Source organism: Dendrobium catenatum, unplaced genomic scaffold, assembly GCF_001605985.2.
Source record: "Dendrobium catenatum unplaced genomic scaffold, ASM160598v2 fragScaff_scaffold_1242, whole genome shotgun sequence".
Classification (NCBI taxonomy): Eukaryota; Viridiplantae; Streptophyta; class Magnoliopsida; order Asparagales; family Orchidaceae; genus Dendrobium; species Dendrobium catenatum.
This window is the reverse complement of record NW_021319704.1, coordinates 205,718-229,758: the sequence shown is the minus strand read 5'-3', so window position 1 is coordinate 229,758 and position 24,041 is coordinate 205,718. Positions and strand designations below refer to the sequence as shown.

The following is a 24,041-nucleotide window of genomic DNA, read 5'->3' as shown; positions in this document are numbered from 1 at the left end:
TTTTAATACAAAAATTAAAGAAAACACCTGCAAACATGTTAGAGAAAGAGCAAGTGAAGAAGAAGATGAGTTAAGCCATTTTCTCATTGATGCCTTGGTTTGCTACAGTATACATATATATGCTCTGTTAATACCGAAAGACAATCATTGCTTTTGGTGGAAAACCGAAAGCCATGTGGTTAGTTAGCTGCAGCAAGTAGTGGAGGTGAGATGTACTGCTAGACTATGTTAACAAGTAGCTAGCACTGGATTTAACGAACTTGGAAGACCAGGCCAGACTATTAAATTTAGCTGCATATACCAATAAAAATAAATGTTTAAAAATGATATTTATTTTCGAATCATTTTGAATTAGAATTTTAAATCTTTATCTGAAAACAAAATTAAAATATTAATAAAATTAAACTCAAAATTAGCTTCTGCAATAAATAAATAAATTATATATATATATATTTAAACATTTTTTTAAAAAATGAATATCCAAAAAATTTCGTTCAAATTAAGTCGACCTGGTTCAAGCTAATTCAAGCCATATCAAGCAAAGATCGACTTAAGCTTTGTTTGGGACGGCTTTCTTCTTGCTTCTTAAAGCTGCTTTTTAGTACAAAATTTTTAATATTTATACTAAAAAGTCGCTTTAAGAAGTAGGAAGAAAGCCGTCCCAAACGAAATCTTAGTCTTGTACCTATTGGCCTAGTAGAGAATTCGTCTTAAGCAAACGACTATCATAAAAAAAAAACTCATCTTGATAGGCGAGAAAAGCCTGATGGTTGGCCCTAGCCACTCCTATTTATGCAGCCGATCCTGACGACTATTCGAGGAAGGGCTAATTCCCAAGGCAAGCTATTGATTGACTGTCGGGCTATCAAACTATCAATATATCTCAAACCATCAACTTTATTAGAACTTTATTGGCTACAACATTTGATATACAATAGGGAGTTCACAGCAAGCCAAACCAAACCAAACTAAACAACAAGAAAAGTATTTTTCGATCTGCATTAGAAATATTATTCGATTTACAATTGGGAGTTGACTGCAAACCAAATCAAGCTCAGCTTTATTGAAATACCTAAACAAATCAGAGACTAAAGAGCAATATAAAGCAACTGCAGCGCTTATGTTGCCTATAAGCCATAAAAGCATAACTAATAACAAACACATCAAGTAGCTGCACTGTTGAGTGATGAAGAATATCACTTTTGAGAAGTAGCACACAACTTCCTACCTATAATAATCTTGAAATATACAATGGCTATGCAAAAATAGTCCATACATCGGCAACATCTTGATTAATTAGTTGGGCGCCAGCCACATTATCACAATCATTTATACCACCCTGGCTATTAATAGGTTTTGGTTCAACTTCTCTATCTACCATGGATCATTGTAAGAGTGATATCATATCTGGAACAATCGACAGGATCCGACATTGAGAAATCTGGTACTTCATAATCATCTTTGAGATAGAAACCAGGCCTCTTAGGTTGAGGCAATGTCATGGTTTCACTGCTCAACATCAAAACCACTGAAGCCATAGTAGGCCTGTCTTCACTCCCTTCTTGCACACAAAGGAGACCGACCTGCATACATCGCAGAATTTCTTGCTCATGATAGCCATAATTCAGCGCATCATCGACCAACTTCAGGGATTTATTTTCTGACCATAGTGTCCAGGCCTGCACAAGCATTCTTAAATTTGAATTGGTTTAAAATAAAAGCCAACGTGTAAATTTATTTCTCTTCTCTAATAATACTTACATGCCCTACGAGGCTCACATGGCTCTCATTTGGATCAAATACACTATTCTTCTTACCAGTAAGGATTTCAAGTACAATAACTCCAAAGCTATAGACATCAGATTTTACTGAAAATACACCATGCATTGCATACTCAGGCGACATATATCCACTGTCATATAAATATATGTGAGTTATAAGATATTGGGAAGGTTCATACCATAGCTATTGAAATAGAGAGTGATAGAAAACTTACAATGTGCCAACCACTTTTTGTGTGCTTTCTTGCATTTGTTCTCCTCCAACAATCCTTGCCAAGCCAAAATCAGAAATTTTGGGATTCAACTCCTTGTCGAGAAGAATATTGCTAACCTTGAGATCTCTGTGAATAATTTTTAATCTAGAATCTTGATGAAGATAGAGAAGTCCTCGTGCGATTCCAAGAATTATATCAAATCGTTTTTGCCAATCCAACTGAGAGCTGACTGTTTTATCTGCTTTAATATGTTATTTTATTTTAACATTACAAGGGGAAAAAAATAGTTGATAAAAATCATAAAAAATTATTTGACGGCAATATAATTCTCAAATATTAGAAGTACATAATATGTACAACATAAATAGATAATATTAATGGCCATGATACTACATAATACTATGACTGATTTTCAGAAAATTTCTTCTCATAGAAATTAGAACCTTACAAAAAGACCAATAGAAGGTGGACGACTCTCCTAGTTATAGAATACTTTTTTCATGAGTTTGAATATATAAAATTCAACCCATTTTAAATAGAGCTATGAATAAATAAGACTATAGTAAAGCCATTTAGTGATTGAAGAAGGCTAGTGTTATTTGAGAAACTAACGGCCGTGATCCTCTCGGAACTTCATCCAGAAGAAAGACAAAAACGAAGAGAAGAACAACTGGTTTTGGCTAAAGTTTCAAGTATATCATTACTATAGCAAAGCAAGACATTAAGTACACCTGTGAACATAACATGAGAAAAAGTCTAAACTATCCTTGATAATTACATAAAACCGAAAGAAGAGTGGCTACTGTCTCAGAGGTGCGACTTGGCTGAATCAGCCGCAGGAATCCGAAGTTAGTTGGTGCTCAGTGGTAGTGGAGAATGATGGTTACTTTTCACTGTCCCTTAAGTTAATGGGCGGAACAACCATTAACTTGGTGCGAAGTATTTGGAACTTGGAGAGATGTAGAGGCTTTCTAAGCATGTCCGCTATTTGGTCTTAAGTAGCAATGTGTTGTACAACAATGTGCTTTGCTTAAATGTTGTCCCGAAGAAAGTGATGATCGATCTCAATGTGCTTAGTGTGGGCATGAAAAATTGGATTTTTGGTTATAAAAAGTGCAGAAATATTGTCGCATAAAATGGGAGTTTGCTCCAAGGGAATGTGAAAGTCAGCACATAGGCAACGAATCAAAATGAGGTCGGCAGCAGCTGCGTCAAGAGACCTGTATTCCGCCTCCGTGGAAGATCTAGCAACGGTCGTTTGTTTCTTTAGTGTCCATGCAATTAGAGCTTTTCCAAGGAAAATACAGTAGCCAACCAGAGGCGAGGAGACTGCTTTAGAACGTAGATTGACTTATTTAAGAGACAGACGTGGTTTGGAAATTGAGAGTCTTGGAAGCCTTGCGGTTGAGCCATATAAATGGTTGCGTCGAGCTTGCCATGGAGAAAGGCATTGACCACGTCGAGTTGGAAAACTTGCCAATTGTAATGCAAGCCAAAAGTTAGAAAAATACGAATGTTGGGGAATTTGATGACAGGACTGAAGGTTTCATGAAAGTCGATTCCATATTCTTGTTGATATCCTTGAGTGACTAACGTGCTTTATGTATAGTGATGGAACCGTCGGCGTGCCGTTTTATTTTATAGATCCATTTGTAGCCTAGCACTTGTTGATTTGAAGGAGGTGTGACAAGAGACCAAGTGCCTTGAGCATTAAGGGCATTGAACTCGGCAGACATAGTATTTCGCCAATGTGGGGATTTGCTGGCTGTGGTATAACAGGTGGGAGTAATTTCGGCAGTTTGGGTAAGATTTAAAATTTGGCGGGGCTTTAGGGAGCCGGTTTGAAATCTTGTGATCATTGGATGGTGAGGTAATGTGGAGGAGGATGTGGAGCTAGTGGTGTTATTTGAGGGGGTAAGGGGTGGTGACGAGGCATGGGATGTATGTGAAGTTGATATCTGATGGGAGGCATTGGGAGATTGTGAAGAGGTGGAAGGTTGATGTGAGGTTGGTTGCTCTGTGGAGGTTATGGGAGATATGGGGATGGGTGGAAAGTGTGGTATTGAGGGAATGGTTGGAAAGTTTGTTGCTTCAGATTGAAGTGAAGGTATGGAGGGAAAGGTGTTCTCGCCAAAAATAACATGGCGAGAAATATGTATCTTGTCGGTATCATGATTGTAGCACTTGTAGCCCTTATGTTGAAAAGCATAGACAAGAAAAAGACACGGCATAAAGCGTGCTGCGAGTTTATGTGGGGCGTATGGGCGAAGCCATGGGTAGCAGTGGCAGCCAAATATGCGCAAATGGCTATAATTTGGTTTTAAGTTATAAAGAAGTTCAAAAGGAGATTTAACAATATTGTGAGAGGAAGGGAGTCTATTTATTAGGTAGAGGGAGGTGCGCAAGGCTTCTATCCAGAGAGTGGAAGTAATTTTAGCGTCGATTAGCAAGGTTCGAGTTGTTTCAATGAGATGACGGTGTTTGCGTTCAGCGACGCCATTTTGTTGAGGGGTATGAGGACATGTTAGCTGATGTGTAATACAAGAGAATGAAAAGAAATTTTTTAAAGTGGTGTTAACGAATTCGCCTCCGCCATTTGATCGAACTTTGCGACGGAACGATTGAGTTGTTTTTCAATAAGACGAATGAATTGAATTAAGGTTTGTGGAACATCTGATTTGAATTAAAGGAAAAATCCAAGAAAACCTTGTGAAATCATCAACTATTAATAAATAGTACCGATTGGCATCATAAGAGAGAACCGGTGAAGGCCCCCAAACATCCATATGGAGTAGTTCCAAAAAAGAAGTAGATACATGGTTGGAGGGGGAAAAGGGGAGTTTTTGACTTTTAGCAAGTTCACAGGAATTACAAGTAGAACTAGAGAAAGAAATACATAAAGTAGGTTGTTGTTTTGATAAAGTTTGAAAAACTTTATAGTGGGGATGACCAGATGGTGATGCCAAATAGAAGCAGAGGACGAGGAGCAGACTGTAGCAGAGTGGGCGATGGTTGTAGTAGAAGTGGGAGCGATTGAGAGTGGGTAGAGGCCATTATGGCAAGGTCCATTGAGAAACGTTTTGTTGGTCATCGGATCCTTGACATGAAAGCCCAATTTTTCAAAAATAATAGAACAATGATTATCATGTATGAGCTTCGAAATGGAAAGGAGGAGATGAGTTAAATTTGGAACAAGAAGTAAAGGATTAAGGAAGAGCTTACGAGTGGGTGTGGGAAGTAAACCATTATCAAGATGACGTATGGGTAGAGATGTGTCGTTGCCAACCAACACATGATCTTTACCAAGTATAAGGCTGCTGAAGGGGTAGCGGATCCGAAGAAAGATGAGCTGTAGCGCTGCTGTCAAGATACCAAGGAGCAGAATCAATGGTGTTGTTATTGGCAATAAGAGCTACGTCATTAGCTAGAGATGGAGAGTTGTATTGAAAGTTTCCTCTGTGCCAACATGTAACAGCTGAGTGGCCAGATTTACCACAGATTTGACATTGTCCATCGAAACGAGGTGGCTTAGAGCTGCGGTTGAAATTTGAACTGCGACCACGACCTCGTGAGGTGTTGAATCGGCCTCGACCTCGCCCACGATTGGAGTATATGGCTAGTGCGGGGTCAGGGGGATTAGATGATGAGGCGAATGAGAGCTCTTTTACAACATCAGTTGTTTGGTGAACTTCTTCGCTCCGAAGCAGGGAATAGAGATTATCCAAGCTGATCGGATGAAGAGAGGATATAATAAATGTTTTAAACGACCGATAAGTAGGCAGTAAGCCATTTAGTATGTAATGCAGAACACCCTCATTGCCGATGGACCCGCCAGAAGCATTGATATTGTCCACAAGAACTTTAACTGATGCCAGATATTTGGTCATAGTTTTGTTCTGCATAGATAAGGAATGCAGCTCATTTTTCAGTTGAGACCGATTGGTAGAGTAGAATCTCTGGTCGAGAGTTTTCCAAATAGATGCAGTGGTATCTAGGTTTAACACATACGGTAAGATGGAGGCTGAAATGGTAGAGAAAAGAGCAACGAATAAGTTTTGGTCGACTAGAGTCCATGAAGAAAATTGGGGGTTTAAGGTAAGTTGGTCGGTGGCGGTCAACAAATGCTTGGGAGGTGCGGGTTGAGTGACATCGAGATAGCCAGAAAAACTGTTGGCGGCAAACAATTTTTGGATAACTGAACGCCATGTCGGGTAGTTATCCGGAAGTAATTGAATGTTGCTAACATTCTTAATGTTAGAGAGTAGAAACTTGAGGGTGGGAGGGATAAGAACTTCGGCGTTGGTATGGTTTTCGTGGGTGATTGCCGGAGGTGTAGAAGATGTCGAGGCAGCCGTTGAGTCTCCCATTCCGAACAAGATGGAGAGCCGTTAGGCAAGCTAGTTCTGATACCATGAGAAACTAAGGGCCGTGATCCTCTCGGAACTTTATCCATAAGAAAGACAAAAACGAAGAGAAGAACAACTGGTTTTGGCTAAAGTTTCAAGTATATCATTACTGTAGCAAAGCAAGGCATTTTCACAGCAGGAGAAAAAGTCTAAACTATCCTTGATAATTACATAAAACAGAAAGAAGAGTGGCTGTTGTATCAGAGGTTCGACTTAGCTGAATCAACTGCAGGAATAAGAAGTTAGTTGGTGCTCAGTGGTAGTGGAGAATGATGGTTACTTTTCATTATTTATGTAAGCCCAAAAAAATGGAACAAATGAAAAAAAAATCCTTGCTTTATTCTAAACTTCTTGAATTAAGACCAAGAAGCCTGAGGTAGGTTGAAAATGAAGTATCTCTTTTATTGGTATTTGTTGTAAATTGGTCCGTTTTAGGTTAGGTTGATCCACATTGACATCTTATCAATGTAAGTCTATAAATAGGATGTGTAGGTTGATGTAAAGAAATGCCCCTTGTAAGCTCAGTTAGTAAGGGAATTTTATCATTCATGTTATCCCTCTCTGCCTCTCCTCCCCCTCTCTCCTCTCTTGCATGAAAGCCCAAGAATAGCTTCTTTCTCCAGCAACGATCATAACAGTATCTAGAAATGAAAAGAAGGTATATCTTCTTACTCGTTGGCCTTCTCTAAAGAATCGGGTATGTCTACAACAACAACAACAACATCAAGCCTTTATCCCACTACGTGGGGTCGGCTACATGAATCCTTTTTCTCCATTGTGTCCTATTAAAAGCCAAATTCTCGTTTAAATCTAATAAAGAAAGGTCATTCCTAATATTTTCTAACCAAGTCTTTTTAGGTCTACCCCTACCTTTCTTAACACAAGTCAAATCTAATACCTCTACTCTCCTAACTGGGTCGTCGGAAGGCCGACTTTTTATGTGACCAAACCATCTAAGGCGACTCTCTCTAATCTTATCTTCTACTGGAGCTACTCCAACCTTTTCACGTATATGCTCATTTCGTATCCTATCTCTAAGGGTAAAGCCACTCATCCATCTAAGCATCCTCATCTCTGCCACACTTAACTTAGTATTATGCCACACTTAAAGAATCGGGTATGTCTAAATGTTCATAAATTATTTAACCACTTTGAGATTGAAAATATATCTACATCTATTGACAAATACCACTCTTTTGAACATTTATTGACATTTATTTATCAATGCATAGAAGAAATGCATTATTATTTCAACCTCTTTGACCTGCTTTATAAATTGCTCGGTCACAATGAACCATCCAACACATTGAAGTAAATGTTTCAGTTCTTTTGTTTTGCATCAATCAAAAAATACTCAAGCAAAGACTAGCCAACTTTTAGCCACTTGCTACTGGACAAAGGTCTTACAACCTTATGCACATATCTTTCAACTAGATACTTGGGCTAGTAAATAAACAATTGAAAAACTTACTTATGTCCAATAACTCGGTAAGTAATTAGATTTTTTTAATAAAAAACAATGAAAACAAGTACTTAGTGCTATATGTTGATGAGAAAATCAGAGCACGAATCATATATTAGAGGCGTGGCAGTCGATCTATGGCTACGATCGCGTCGATGTATTTTGAGTTATTTCATGTATTTGCTTTATTATATTATTTGTTATTTATGTTGTATTTATTTTTTCCCGTTTTACCCCTTGCTTAAGGGAAGTTGTAGGTAAGCCCTAAGGGTATTGTCGTCTTTCTTATTTTGAGTTTTATGTACGAGCCTATTTATAGCCCCTATGTTTCTCTTTGAAAGTTAATGATTGAATGCACTGGCGGAACAACCTCTTGCTTAGGGGGGGCAATTGCCCCCCCTCAAAAAAAGTTGTAAGAGTAAAAAAAAATAAAAAATGTATAGGAGTGTAAAAAAATTTTTTTTCCCCCCTAAAAAACTCTTTTGTCCTATTTGCCCTAAAATATCTATATATTTCTTCACATTTAATTTTAATATTCTCTTTATGTTTTTCATGACAGTTTAATTACACATTTTTTTCATTATTTTTCTTTCTTAATTTTTTTTAAAGAACTTTTTTAATATATAGATATATAATATTATTTTTTTAATATTTAATTATTTTTGTGTTGTATTTTGCCCCCCCTCAAAATTGAAGCCGGTTCCGCCCCTGATTGAATGATAAAAAAATTTATGCTATTGCTTGAGTTTTGGGAGTGCTTGAGTTTTGGGAGATCTTGAGGGTGCTTGTAGAGAGAGCGAGATCTCTAGGAGGGAGAATTTGGATCACCCACCAACCTTGGAGACGGCCGGATTTGTGGTTTATTACTCTTTCTTTTTCCCTTTCCTTTAATCATCTCATCTCCACGTTCTAAACCCCTCATCACCACCGGCCACCTAACCCCACGCCAACTAGCCGACGACCTAGGCATTATTCCCATCTCCTTAAGCCGCCGGCCACCTTACATCCATCTTCACCCGAACCCCATTCCACCCGCCGTCCACTCCCCTTTGCCTTCCCTTCCCTCACTAATTGCTATCACCTATTTCCTAAATTAACTCTTCATATTTTAGGAAACTCAAATAATTTCAAAATTCAAATTTATTTGAATTTTAAATTATTTCCTAAAATATACATCCTATTTTAGGAAAGTTTTAAATCCCTTCATGTTTGAATTTTGAATTAAGCTTGGATGAAATCTTTCTTCCCAAATTTGATTCCTTAAATCAAGAAGGCATTAAAAGCCCCCTTAAGTCCTCCCTCTATTCCCCTATGCCGCCGGCCCCAATAAATTCCTTTTGAAATTATTTCCAAAACTCAAGCTACCATTTTGGAAATAATTCAAGTCTTCTTTATTCCCTCTTGGCCGAAATCTCCATGCCCCCAATCTATTCAAAATCTTTCTAAAAGAGGATCTCCCCCATTTGGAATTAAATTAAATTCCTCCCTCTCTCTTGCCCGCCGTCCCTCTCTCTCTTCCCCTTTGTTAATTCTTTTCAATCAAGGGGAATAACTAATGAATGATTTGAAAATCCCTTCACAAAATCTGAACCCAAATTCCCTAATATCTTTCCCCCATGGCCAGCCACTTATTCCCCTTTCTTCCTTGGGGGTTTTGAGCTAAGCTCCTCTCTTTCAATAGGAGCCTTCAAGGGAAGTACCAACTAGCATGTTCAACACTTCAACGCCAGAGAAACTTCTTTCTCTCTAGGAGACTACGATGAACTTCTTCAACAACTCGACTACTTGTTTCGGAATTGGACTAAGGTGAACTTTTTCCCCTTTTCAATTACCTTTCTAATCCCCTAATCTTGCAGGTGATTACGATTCACAAGGAGCCGTGCTTCACCTTTGCCTAAGCTTAGTAAACGTAGGATTTTGTTTCGCCTTGCCCGAAACTTAGTAAGCGTAGGATTGAGTGCACTTTCTATACTCCTAATCTAACTATTAGATTAGGGATTTTGTTGAAAACTATTTATGTAGCATGTTGTTGAATTTCTAGCTTATTTTGATTTTTCAAATGTTTGGCAAGTGACTTAGCCTAAACGTAGGCACCCCTCTTTTGTTTTCTATTGTCGTTTTGATTGCTAATAGTGGTAATCTTACGAGCTTAATTCAAGAAATCGTGCAAATTCTTATTTCATTCATTTAAAGCATTTAGTCGTACATCATATGTCCTCGTAGCCCAATCAAATAAATCATAAAGCGGCATATTCTAATGGTAATAAAAGCTTCGATCCAAACAACAAATTCGGAACATAAATTACTTAAATCCTATAAGGACCATAACTCACCTACATCATTTCACTACTATCAACATGCCCATTTAGTTAAATTGTTCGGCGCTAATACATAGATGATTTAAATTGTTCGGCGCTAATACATAGATGAGATTGTAATTCATCAAAGAAAATAAATATGACATTTTAAGTAGTGTTTGGCACTAACCGAATATGGAAGAATCCAAACTTTTGTTGGGCATGTACTCATAAATCAATAACCTTTCCTCTCCCTGGATGCAGCAGCCAAGAAGACGAACTAGATTCCTGTGTTGAAGTTTTGCAATTAGCATAACCTCATTCATGAACTCGTCCAACCCTTGAACTGAATATTTGAATAATCTCTTGACAGCAATCTCTTGTCCATCTTCTAAATGACCCTGCTAATTTCCAACATTTTGTTAGTAGATTAAAAATGTTAAATGATGAGTGGTAAAGTTACCTTATAAACAGGGCCAAATCCTCCCTGTCCAAGCTTATTTCCCTCAGAAAAGTTATTTGTAGCCATCTCAATTACAGACATATCAAATACGGGAAGTTCCATCTCTTTTCTTATGCTCTCCGTGGCATAACCATGTGCTACACCTAGCCAACAAGTTTTAAACAGTCAAAAGTAAATAATATGCGTCATGCTTTTCTCTAGTAGTTGAGTAAAAGTTCTGTGATCACTAAAAATTATTTAAGTTCCAAAATCAGACTAAACCACATATAATTCTTTAGAATTTGGAGCTATTTAAACAGTTTCTATCATTACAAATAAAAAAAAAAAACAAATTTTGAAGGTACATCTTGATAGATAACTTACCCTGCTTTATTTTCTTCCTTAATGTATATATCCCAAAGCAGGAGAATATGATAAAAGCTAGCCCCAATGGGATGACTACTGCAACTATATACTTCTTCTTGCTTGAGGCACTTTTTGCTGAATCTTCATGTATAAGAAATTCTTAGGTCAATGGAGGCGTAGCAAATAGGATATTTTTATGAAAGAGTAATTAATTAACAAGGCTAATTCGTACGTCCGTATTATTTAAATAAGGCCTAAAGAGCATACCCAAATCAGCCGCAGCTAGCCGGAGATAGAGATCCACACCTCCTTGAGTTCCTTGAGCAAACTGCTTGATGTCCATTAGGTGACCAACCCACCACAAACAATTCCCACCAAGCAAAACATAAGCCACACACGAACATTTCCCCAAACACAAAGCACCACACTCCTCCACTCCTAGGCCAGCGACCACCGTCACGTTCTCCGTGTCCGGCGGCTTCACACCACTCACCTTAACAAAGCCATCCCTTCCTCCAGAGCAAGCCAACGCCGTTCTCCTCTTACACCCGCCCGAATAATCCTTCAACGTCCAATCCACCATCGTGCTCGGTTCAAACCCGTGTAAACACCTGCAAATCCCTTCAGGGTAACCCACGTTGCATATCCCGAACTCCCCGCAAGTGCCGTACCGGTCGCAATCGTCCTGCAGCAGCGTGAAGTACAGCTTCCACTGGCCGCCGAGCCACACCAACCGTTGCAACTTGCCGCTAGGATCGACGCTTGATATAGACATTGCAGATGTATTAACCTTTTCGTATGTGTAGACAACTTTGTCGGGTTGAACCACAAAGGAGCAAATGAAGTGGTCATCCGAGACGTGGGGGCTGCCGCTCCATGAAACTCCGGTCCATGGCCCGGTTCGAAACTTGATGTTTAAACCGTTCCAGAGTACGAGCTCCGATGAACCGGTGTGGTGAAGGCCGAAGGTGTACAAGCCCGGCGATGGGTCGTCGGGGGATTTCCAAGACTTGAGGTGCTTGTCAAGGTGACGTCTTAAGTCTAAACCGAGTTCCATATTGGGGAGTAAAGTGTCGGAAGGGTAGTCAAAGCTCTCCCAAATAATGGCATTTGAGCGACCGTCGGTCAGCACAAGGTTGCCTGAGTCGAGGAGTTTCAAAGATGGAATTTTTACGCCGGAGGTGTTCGTCGACCAAACGGTTTTGATGCCCCCGCTGTTGACGTCGCCGGCGGTGATGAGAATATTGCCGTCGGTGGTTAGAAAAAGGGTGGCTTTTTGGGCGGTGATCGGAGATTTACGGTTAGCGACCCATACGATTTTGCGAATGGGAATTTTGTGATACCATATGCCTAAGAAAGAGCTGGAAGTTGTGGTGGCGTTGAAGAATCCTAGTTCGAAAGTGCCTCCGGCGGAGATGATGGTTTGTCCTGCGGCGAGAGGTTGGGACGGAGTGATGGTGTCGGTGGGGGCGGAGTGGAGGATGAGGGTGGAGGAGAGGAGGAGGATGAGGAGGATCCTTGCCATGCCTCCGAATTTTAATTGTAAGCTGGTTAGGAATGATTCATGGAAGGTGTTGAATACTTAGTTATATAATTAATAGGAGAGGAATAAGTTTTTTTTTTTTTTAAATTATAGTTTATTAGCCATTCTCGGTATCATTGTGACGTGATAGTTCTGTAGCTTAGGCTTCTTTCGGGACGAAAGTCGTCCCAAACGAAGCAATAAACCAGAACCAAGTTTCTTTATCTTTTTTTCTCTTCCGTTCTCCAGCCTGCTACAGATACTATTTACTATAGAGGCTGTTTGATTGCTTGCAAGGAAATACTCGCAATATAAAGATTTTAAAAATATTAATATTTTATTTTAAGTGAAAAAAATTAAAATTAAATTTTAGTGCATTTGGAATACCACATCTAATTTTTTGGGTGTATTTTGAATTCTTTCAGTTAAAGCTATTTTCAAATATATCGTAAACTCACCACCATTGCCACCATCTATGGCCACGCTGCTGCTGCTGCTCGCTAGCCGCCACCCCAACCACCGCCGGCCACCCCGATCATAACCTCTTTGTATTTTTACAATCATCTAAACAATTCTAAAACATTATTTTTACATGACATTTTTTTTATACTTCATTCTTTTTTTAGAACCAAACTGCCTCTAAATATTTAATGAAAGTAGCTAGTATATTAAATACTGCAAAATAATTGAAGGGCATAATGCTGAGATAAATTGTGACTCTGAATTGGCACAATGTCGAAGCTGAGGGTTGTCACAATCAGTGTATAATGCACCACATTAGATTACCATTAAGATGGAAGACTAGTAAACACCCTATTAAAGCAGTGGGGAAAAGTTCTTTTCATGGATTGTTGCATCAGTCCTTTTAAGTTGAAGTGGTCAAGAATTGTCTATTAGCATTCGATCTGATGATCCTATTAGTATGCATTAGCACCAAATCTATATATACGTGGTGTTGAGCCACGTGGCGTTTAAATAGAAATTTTTGCGGAAGAAATAATTAAATAAAACGGCTATTACATTTGTAGTATTTAATTACAACCTAAAGAGCATACTCACATTAGCGAAAGGTAGTCGGAGATAGAGATTCACATCTCCTTGAGTCCATGAAGCAAACTCCTTGGTTAGCTAACCAACTCACCACAAACAATTTCCACCGAGAACAACATAAACCACGCACGAGCATTTCCCCAAAAAAAATTAAAAGGCACCATAATCCTCCACTCCCAGGCCGGTGGCCACTGTCGCATTCTCCGTGTACAACGGCTTCACCCTATTGACCTTTACAAAGCCATCCCCTCCTTAGTAAGCCAACACCATTCTCCTATTCCACCCTCCTGAAAAAATTTACCTATTTAGTATGTGGTATAGGTATCTTTTCAAAGATGATATTTAGTATTGGATATTCATCTTTATCAATGATCGATATTTTTCTTATTCATGCATTATACTCAATGTTTGGCATTAATTCTTTTTTATGAGTAAACTATTTACTCAAGTTATTATCAAAGTTTTACTTGAATTTTGACACTCAAATTTTACTCTTGAAATTCACTATTCATTAACTTCATTAAAAAAAATTATTGATGTCATCAAAACTTATATTTAAATTATAAACTTTCAAAATTAAATTCAAGATCATCCAAACTCTGATTTCAATAAATTTATAACCGAACTATCTGTTGCGTCTTCCCTTCTTCATGAATGTGGACCAAGCTTACTATCTTCTTGATGACCCCGAGGCATAAGAGTTAAGTCATCCCCTGGCTATGACCTTCGTAATAGATGGGATGTAGAGGAGAAACTTTAATTATTGATAGATGAGTTCAAATTCTTCGTTCTATGAAAAGTGCTTAGCGCTTCTCAAAACTTTGAAGAATGATGAGCACTTGTTGCTTGACTTTGACATGAACCAACTGAGAACAATAACTCACCCAGTCAGCCTGTATAGCTCCATCATCAACGTGCCTCCATCACCGACGTGCCTTTTCCACCGACATTCTCTGTCGATGCCTCCATCAATCTGTTGTTGTAAGTCGCATATTAATTTTTCTTTGTTTATGGATGTTCTCGGTAGACATTTGCAAATCATTATGATGATATTCTTCTACTTGATAAAACTAGAGAGGGAGTTCAAACATTAGGTTTTCTATGTTCTTGGTAGACATTGGGAGATCAAGTTAATAATAAGAGTACACATTTTGATATCTTGGATCAATTGTTGAAAGTAATTGTGAAATAGATAGAAATGTTATCAGTAGAATTCAAGTTCGATAGTTGAAGTGGAGGAATGCATTGCACCTATTATGTCATAGAAAAGTATTAGATTTGGTTTATGTTAAGAAGTGGAGGAATGCATCGTGCCTATTCTAGGATAAAGATATGAGAATGCTCAGACAAAACGTCAGCCTCCTAGCTCTCGATGACCTAATTAGGAAATTAGATGTATTAGATTTTGCTTATGTTAAGAAAGGTGTAGAGGAATTATATTTTGCTTATGTCGATAAATTCGTTCGAATATCTCCAGCGCAATATGCGTTTTCACACAGGTACCCCATTGAAGAATTATACACACCTTTCTTGTTGTGGTAGGATTGAAGGCCACAGTTGCGGTGTCACCTAACACCAATAGTGCACGTCTTTTTTTTGCATGGCGGGCATGCTATGACTCTTTATATTTCTCCTAAATGAGGGAGACGTTGGGAGGCTGCTTGTTTTTTTATTGATAGATGACCTGTATGAAATAAGATCGTGTGATTTACAAATAAAATCGAAATCCATATATTTTTTTTCAACAGTGTTACAACAACATTTAATATCTTCATATAATATGTAAGCTATATTATGAATATTAGAAATCAAAGAACTTGTATGTAAAACCGATTGGCACAAGGATGAAAGACATTAACAAATGAGATCATTAATTAGGTGAATTTTTCACTACAGGAAAACTGTCTATTACCGGCGGAGTTCCGGCGGAATTGTTTCCGGCGGTTTTTCCGGCGCATTTCCGACGGATTAAGGTCAAATTTTTCCGACTATTTTTTTTCGACAGAATTTCCGACGGATTTGTCGTCGGATTTTTTCCGGCAGAGTTTCCGACGACATTTCCGACGGATTTCTGACGGAAATTAAAAAATTCTAAAATTATTAATAATAAAATTTAGATTTTTTTATTTAGTTAAATAATTTAATAATGTATTGTTAAATTAATTTATTGAAAATAAATATTTTCCGACGACATTTTAACTAATTCATTATTTTATTATTAAATTAAATTAATTAATTTTAATCCATGCCAATGTTTGGGTGTGTTCCCCTGTTTTATATTATGATGGTTTTTATTATTACTGACTATTAGTAGATGATTACACACACAACTCTTGGCTCTATGCTCTCAAATAAAAATCTGATTTCCCTCAAACCATTATTCAGTTTAAGAATCTTTTTGAAAAATACTTAAATTTACCCATTCAAACCATTAGAACTAACAGCGGAGGCAAATTCCTTAACAATGTCTTACACTCCTTCCTAACTTACAATGGCATAACTCATCAGTATACTTGCCCTCACACTTCCCAGAAAAATTGAACTACTGAATGAAAACATCGCCACATCTTAGATACGGCTCGAACACTGTTCATCTTTGCCCATCTCCCACCACAGTTCTGGATCGAATCCTCACATACCCCAACTTTCCTCATCAACCACCTCCTCTAAATCTCCCTACGAGCTTCTCTACAATTCCACATTTATACAACTAGCTTCGCACGTTTGGCTGCCGATGTTTCCCTTGGCTTTGACCTTATGCTCTTCACAAATTAGCATTGAGATCTACTCCTTGTATTTTCCTCGGCTACACTCTTCAACAAAAAGGTTACAAATGATATAACCCCATCTCTAGCGAAATACATGTCTCTTGTTTCGTTACCTTCGATGAATCAACCTTTTCTTCCATCTCCACTCCCACCACTGAAGAAGTCACCCCTCCAATCTCAGCTGTTGCACCACTTTTCCCTCCCATTACCAATCTCCCTATCCCCATAACACCCTCTACTACCCATTCTTCTCTACAACAAAACTCTAACAATCCCACTAAATCCTCCAATAATTCATTCGCCTCTTCTACATTCTCCATTTCTCCTAGCCTGTCTCCAACATCCTCCAACAATTTCTCTCCAATCCCTCCTCCTCCACCTATCATACAACCTCATCACCCCATGGTTACTAGACTTCACACAGGATCTCTTAAACCACACATCATTCTTGATCTTCATCACACTATTCAATCCACTCCTACCTACTTTACCACTGCCAACAAACTACCAGAATGGCGTAAAGCCATGCTTGCCGAATTCCATGCCCTTCGAGCCAAGGCACCAGGTCCCTTGTGCCTCCTCCATCCAACCAACAAATCATCAGTTCCAAATGGATTTACAAAATAAAACGCCTCGTCGATGGCTCCATTGCCCTTCTTATTGCACAAGGCTGCAAGCAGAAATATGGTGTCGACTGCCATGAAACCTTCAGCCCCGTAGTTAAATTCCATACAATTCGGCTCTTTCTCACAGTTGCTCTCCATAACAATTGGCCAATACTTTAACTCGATGTCATCAACGCCTTTCTTCATGGCAAACTTGACAAAACTATCTACATGACCCAACCTCAAGGATTTCAAGACTCTCAATGCCACATCATGTTTGACTTCCACGCAAAGCTATTTATGGTTCAAAACATGCCCCTCGCTTATGGTTTGCAACGTTATCCTCCTACCTCACTGCTTAAGCCTTATAGTGAGTTCACAATTGAGAGATCGTCAATGGAAGCTGAGTACCACTCTCTTGCCGTAGTTGTAGCTAATTTGATTTGGATTTGCTGCCTCTGCTAGGATTTTCACATTCCCCTCAATACAACTCCCATCTTCTGTGATAATGTTTCAGCTGTCCATAGCCTCCAATCCGATCTTCCATGCACGCACCAAGCGCATCGAGATTGATCATCACTTCGTTCGTGATTGCATTCAAGTTAAGCATCTTGTTGTTCATCACATATTTACATTAGATCAAGTTGCAAATATCTTTACAAAGTCACTCCCCTCAACCATACTACATATTCTTCATAGCAAGTTAATGGTCATTCTGCCCATCAACTTGAGGGACGATGACAAAAATATTTTGGCTACTTTAGCTCCACTCTCCAACTAACAATTCACACCTGGCCTTCTTCTGACTCTGCAGCCACCTTCTTTGCTCAGCAGCACATCTTCACTTTATGTAACTATTTAGTCTTTTCTCCATTCTACTCACATCTATTCATATAAATTAGTTTCTGCTCCAGTAAATATATGAGTGAAATTCTTTACATTCTCGTCTTCATGGTCACTGTTTTCTCTATTTAAGCACTTCGCTAATATGCTTGTCGGTGATCTATCCGTTGGTTTGAACACAACAAATTAGGATTGATCCTAGGGAAGCTTAGCTGGTCAAGCTAGCCAATTAAGATGCATGAATAGATTTACTAAGTTTCCTTAGCTCAAATAGATTGACTTAATCCAATTAATTGGATAAACTTGACTCCCAAGACTTGAGTGGCTAGCACTGGGTTTAACAAACTTGGAAGACCATGATAGACTATTAAATTTAGCTGCATATACCAATAAAAAATATATATTTAAAAATGATATTTATTTTCCACTCATTTCGAATTAGAATTTTAAATATTTATATGAAAACAAAATTAAGATAATTGATAAAATTAGACTAAAAATTAGCTTTTGGCGCGAAAAAAAGAAAAAAAAATCAAACATTTTTTTAAAAAACAAATATCCAAAAAATTTCGTTCAAATTAAGTCGACCTGGCTCAAGCTAATTCAAAAAGTATCAAGCAAATATCTACTTAGCCTCATACCTGCTAGCCTACTAGAGATCTCATCTTAAGAAAGCGACTATGACAAAAAAATAAACATCTTGATAGGCGAGTAAAGCCTAATGGTTGGCCCTAGCCACTCCTATTTATGGAGTCAATCCTGACGACTATTCGAGGAAGGGCTGATTCCCAAGGAAAATTATTAATCGACTATCTGGCTATCAATATATCCCAAGCCAATAACTTCATTAGAGCTTTATTAGCTATAGTATTTGATGTACAACAGGGAGTTTACTCCAAGCCAAACCAAATAAAAAGAAAAGTATTTTTCGATCTGCATGAGAAATATTTTTTGATCTACAATAGGGAGTTGACTGCAAACCAAATCAAACTCAACTTTATTAAAATAGCTAAACATATCAAAGACCAAAGGCAATATAGAGAACCTGTAGCGCTTATGCTGCCTATAAGACATTCATGCAGAACTAATAACAAACATATCTAGTAGCTGCACTGCTGAGTGAGGAAGAAGATTACTTTTGATGATGAAGTAGCACACAACTTCCTGTCATTCTTAATCTTGAAATATACAATGACTATGTAAAAATAGTCCATACATCAAGAAAATTTTGTCAATCCCAACAAACCCGCAGCATCTTGATTAATTTGTTGGATGTCAGCCACATTTTCACTATCATTAATACCACCCTGGCTATCAATAGGTTTGGGTTCAACTTCTCTATCTACCATGGATCATTGTAAGAGTGATTTCATTTCTTGAACAATCGACATGATCCGACATTGACAAATCTGGTACTTCAGAATCATCATTGAGATAGAAGCCAGGTCTCTTAGGTTGAGGCAATGTCATGGTTTCACTGCCCAACATCAAAACCACTGAAGCCATTGTAGGCCTATCTTCGCTCCCTTCTTGCACACAAAGGAGACCAACCTGCATACATCGCAGAACTTCTTGCTCATGATAGCTATTCTTCAGCTCTTCATCGACCAACTCCAGAGATTTATTTTCCGACCATAATGTCCAGGCCTGCACAAGCATTCTTAAATTTGAACTGGTGTAAAACAAAACCCAACATGTAATTTCATTTCCCTTCTCTAATAATACTTACATGCCCTGCTAGGCTCACATGGCTTTCATTTAGATCAACCACTCTATTCTTCTTACCAGTAAGGATTTCAAGTATAATGACTCCAAAGCTATAGACATCAGATTTTACTGAAAATATACCATGCATTGCATACTCAGGCGACATGTATCCACTGCCATATAAATATGTGTGAGTGGTATGATATGCTGAAGGTTCATACTATAGCTAATGAAATAGAGAGTGATAGAAAACTTACAATGTGCCAACCACTTTTTGTGTGCTTTCTTGCATTTGGTCTCCTCCCACAATTCTTGCCAAGCCAAAATCTGAAATTTTGGGATTCAACTCCTTGTCGAGAAGAATATTGCTAACCTTGAGATCTCTATGAATAATTTTTAATCTAGAATCTTGATGAAGATAGAGTAGTCCTCTCGCGATTCCAAGAATTATATCAAATCGTTTTTGCCAACCCAACTGAGAACTGATTGCTTTATCTGCTTAAATATTTTATTTTAGCTTAACATTAAGCGGGGAAAGAAATAGTTGATAAAAAAATAAAAACTGTTAGACAGCAACATAATTCTCAAATATCAGAAAAAACACACAATTTGTACAACATATACAGATAATATTAATGGCCATGATACTACATAATACCATGATTGATTTTCTAAAAATTTCTTTTCGTAGAAATTAGAACCTTACAAAAAGACCAACAGAAGGTGGACAACTCTCCTGATTATAGAATGCCTTTTTTAAGAGTTTGAATAATATATAAAATCCAGCAAGTTGCAAATAAAGCTATGAATAAATAAGACTATAGTAGAACCATCTAGTGATTGAATAAGACTAGCGTTATTTATGTAAGCCCAAAAAAGGAACAAAAGGAAAAAAAAACCTTGCTTTATTCTAAACATAGATGAGATTATAATTCATCAAAGAAACTAAATATGACACTTTAAGTAGTGTTTGGCACTAACCGAAAATGAAAGAATCCAAACTTTTGTTGGGCATGTACTCATAAATCAATAACCTTTCCTCTCCCTGGATGCAGCAGCCAAGAAGACGAACAAGATTCCTGTGTTGAAGTTTCGCAATTAACATAACTTCATTCATGAACTCGTCCAACCCTTGAACAGAATATTTGAATAATCTCTTGACAGCAATCTCTTGCCCATCTTCCAAATGACCCTGCAAATTTCAACATTAATTCAAGCAGCCTCAAACATTGCATATTTACATCTTCCAATTTTTGCATCTAGATGGAGGATAAAAGAGAATATTAGATATTGTATGAACAATATAATCAGTTTAAGCTCATAGTTAAATATTCATATAATTTGCAGAGCTAAAAAATCAGATGGGGGCTCACAAGCTGCTAGCTAAATGATACAAGCATTTCATATCAAACGTGAAAATGGAATGGAGATGGAGTAGAGATGAGGGAGAGAAGTAAAATTGACAAAGTTTCTTTAGCACAGCGAAATTTAATGTTGATTCAAAATGTTGTTATAAGATTAATGGTTAAATGATGAGTGGCAAAGTTACCTTATAAACAGGGCCAAATCCACCCTGTCCAAGCTTATTTCCCTCAGAAAAGTTATTTGTAGCAAGCTCAATTACAGACATATCAAATACGGGAAGCTCCATCTCTTTTCTTATGCTCTCCGTGGCATAACCATATGCTACACCTGGCCAGCAAGTTTTAAACAGTCAAAAGTAAATAACATGCGCCATGCTTTTCTCTAATAGTTGAGTAAAAGTTCTGTGATAACTAAAAATTATTTTAAGTTCCAAAATAAAATTAAACCACATATAATTCTTTAGAATTTGGAGCTATTTAAACAATTTCTATCATCACAAATAAAAAAACAAATTTTGAAGGTACATCTTTATAGATAACTTACTCTGCTTTCTTTTTTTTCTTATTGTGTATATCCCACAGCAAGAGAATATGATAAAAGCTAGCCCCAATGGGATGACTACTGCAACTATATACTTCTTTTTGCTTGAGGCACTTTTTGTTGAATCTACATGTATAAGAAATTCTTAGGTCAATGGCGGCGTAGCAAATAGGATATTTTTTTGAAAGTGTAATTAATTAACAATGGCTAATACGTCCGTATTATTTAAATAAGGCCTAAAGAGCATACCCAAATCAGCGGCAGCTAGCCGAAGATAGAGATCCACACCTCCTTGAGTTCCTTGAGCAAACTGCTTGATGTCTATTAACTGACCAACCCACCACAAACAATTTCCACCAAGAACAGCATAAGCCACACACGAACATTTCCCCAAACACAAAGCACCACACTCCTCCACTCCCAGACCAGCGACCACCGTCACATTCTCTGTGTACGGCGGCTTCACCACACTCATCTTAACAAAGCCATCCCCTCCTCCTGAGCAATTCAACTCCGTTCTCCTCTTACACCCGCCTGAATAATCCCTCAACGTCCAATCCGCCATCTTGCTCGGTTCAAACCCCTGTAAACACTTGCAAAACCCTTCAGGGTAATACACGTTGCATATCCCGAATGCCCCGCACGTGCCGTAGCGATCGCAATTGTCCTCCTGCAGCTTGCAGTACTGCCTCCACTGGCCGCCGAGCCACATCAAAAGTTGCAAACCACCGCTGGGATCGAGGGTTGTTAAAATCATTTTAGATTTATTATCCGTAACCGTATTGGTGTAGAAAATTTTGTCGGGTTGAACCACAAAGATGTAGTTGAAGTGGACATCCGTGTTCATTTGGGGAATGCCACTCCATGAAACTCCAGTCCATGGCCCTGTTCGATACTCGATTTTTGTACCGTTCTTGAGTATGAGCTCCGGTGAACCAGTTTGGCCAAGGCCAAAGGTGTACAAGCCCGGGGAGGGGTCGTCAGGAGATTTCCAGGACATTAGCTGCATTTCAAGGTGACGTTTTAAGTCTAATCCGAGTTTCATATTGGGGAGTAAAGTGTCGGAAGGGTAGTCAAAGCTCTCCCAAATAATGGCATTTGATCCACTGTCAGTCAGCACGAGGTTGCCTGAGTCGAGGAGTTTCAAAGATGGAATTTTTACGCCGGAGGTGTTCGTAGACCAAACAGTTCTGATGCCGCCGTTGTTGACGTCGCCGGCTGTGATGAGAATATTGCCGTCAGTGGTTAGAAAAAAGGTGGCATTTTGGGCGGTGATCGGAGATTTGCGGTTAGCAACCCAGACTATTTTGCGAATGGGGATTTTGTGATACCATATGCCTAAGAAAGAGCTAGAAGGTGTGGTGGCGTTGAAGAATCCTAGTTCGAAAGTGCCTCCAGCGGAGATGATGGTTTGTCCTGAGGCGAGAGTTTGGGACGGAGTGATGGTGTCGGTGGGGGCAGAGTGGAGGATGAGGGTGGAGGAGAGGAGGATGAGGAGGAGGATCCTTCCCATGCCTCCGAATTTTAACTGTAGGCTGATAAGGAATGAGTTGTTATATAATTAATAGGAGAGGAATAAGTTTTTTTTATAATTTATTAGCCATTTTCGGTATCATTGTGACGTGGTAGTCCTGTAGCCTAGGCTTCTTTGGGACGAAAGTCGTCCCAAACGAAGCTCAGAGCAACCAAAAGCAATAAATCAGAACCAAGTTTTTTATCTTTTTTTTTCTTCCGTTCTCCAGCATGCTACATGTACTATTTACTATAGAGGCTTTGATTGCTGGCAAGGAAATACTCGAAATATAAAGATTTTAAAAATATATATGTTGGATTTGAAGTAAGAAAAAATTAAAATTAAATTTTAGTGTATTTGAAATACATCATCTAATTAAATTTTAGTTCATTTAAAGCTATTTTCAAATATATCGCAAACCCACTGCCATTGCCACCATCTATGACAATCTCCACCGCTGCTCGCTAGTCGTACCAATATTGCAGGCTACCCCTGCCACTGTCAGCCACCCAGATGATAACTTCTTTGCATTTTACATTGCATTAACTTAACTTCAAATTAAATAAAAATAATAATATCACAAATTATTTTTACAATCATCTAAACAATTCTAAGGGCATCTCCAACCGAACGACAAACACTTATTTGCCGTTCTTGTTTTGCTCCAACCGATCGGCATTTTTTACGCCATTTGATCGAGGATGAACAGTGCGACGCCAATATTGGCGTCGCACTGTTCACTCACGCCATTTTTTGCTCTCAACCGGAAAAATTCGCGAAAGGGAGGGCGATCGTTACCTTCTCAAAAACACCTAAAATGACGTTCGATTGGAGCATCACCGCGCCATTTTGGAGTTTTGCGTTACTTTGCCGTGAAAAATGAAGTTTTCGGTTGGAGATGCCCTAAAACATTCTTTTTACATGACATTTTTTTTACACTCCGTTCTTTTTTTTAGCAACCAAACTGCCACTAAATATTTTAATGAAAGTAGCTAGTATATTAAATGCTGCAAAATAATTGAAGGGCATAATGCTGAGATAAATTGTGGCTTTGAATTGGCAAAATGTGGCAGCTAAGGGTTGTCACACTCAGTGTATAAATGCACCGCATCAGATTATCATTAAGGTGGAAGACTAGTAAACGCCGAATTAAAGCAGG

The 24,041-nt window shown here is 38.3% G+C and overlaps 1 protein-coding gene across 1 annotated transcript; it reads right to left on the bottom strand.

Moving 5' to 3' along the window:
• Positions 1–969: 969 nt before the first annotated feature.
• Positions 970–22,917, bottom strand: LOC110105331. Its single transcript, XM_020834783.2, has 18 exons — positions 21,619–22,917; positions 21,373–21,495; positions 21,014–21,156; positions 20,446–20,656; positions 19,722–19,959; positions 19,487–19,637; positions 19,101–19,404; positions 16,818–17,141; positions 16,423–16,688; positions 15,454–15,612; positions 12,950–13,055; positions 11,237–12,550; positions 10,988–11,110; positions 10,625–10,767; positions 10,352–10,562; positions 1,997–2,234; positions 1,762–1,912; positions 970–1,679 (listed from the first exon to the last, which is right to left on the bottom strand). The coding sequence occupies exons 1-18, from the start codon at positions 22,880–22,882 to the stop codon at positions 1,371–1,373; spliced, it is 5,778 nt and encodes a 1,925-aa protein (XP_020690442.2). The 5' UTR covers positions 22,883–22,917; the 3' UTR covers positions 970–1,370.
• Positions 22,918–24,041: the final 1,124 nt, after the last annotated feature.

Bases quoted from the DNA above. Each gene is read 5' to 3' on its own strand.
- LOC110105331 (XM_020834783.2), bottom strand. From the start codon at position 22,882: ATGGGAAGGATCCTCCTCCTCATCCTCCTCTCCTCCACCCTCATCCTC. The intron at 19,638-19,721 runs GTAAGTTTTCTA...TTTATATGGCAG, and splicing joins CAAAAAGTGGTTGGCACATT to TGGATACATGTCGCCTGAGT. The intron at 1,680-1,761 runs GTAAGTATTATT...ATGCTTGTGCAG, and splicing joins ATGTGAGCCTCGTAGGGCAT to GCCTGGACACTATGGTCAGA.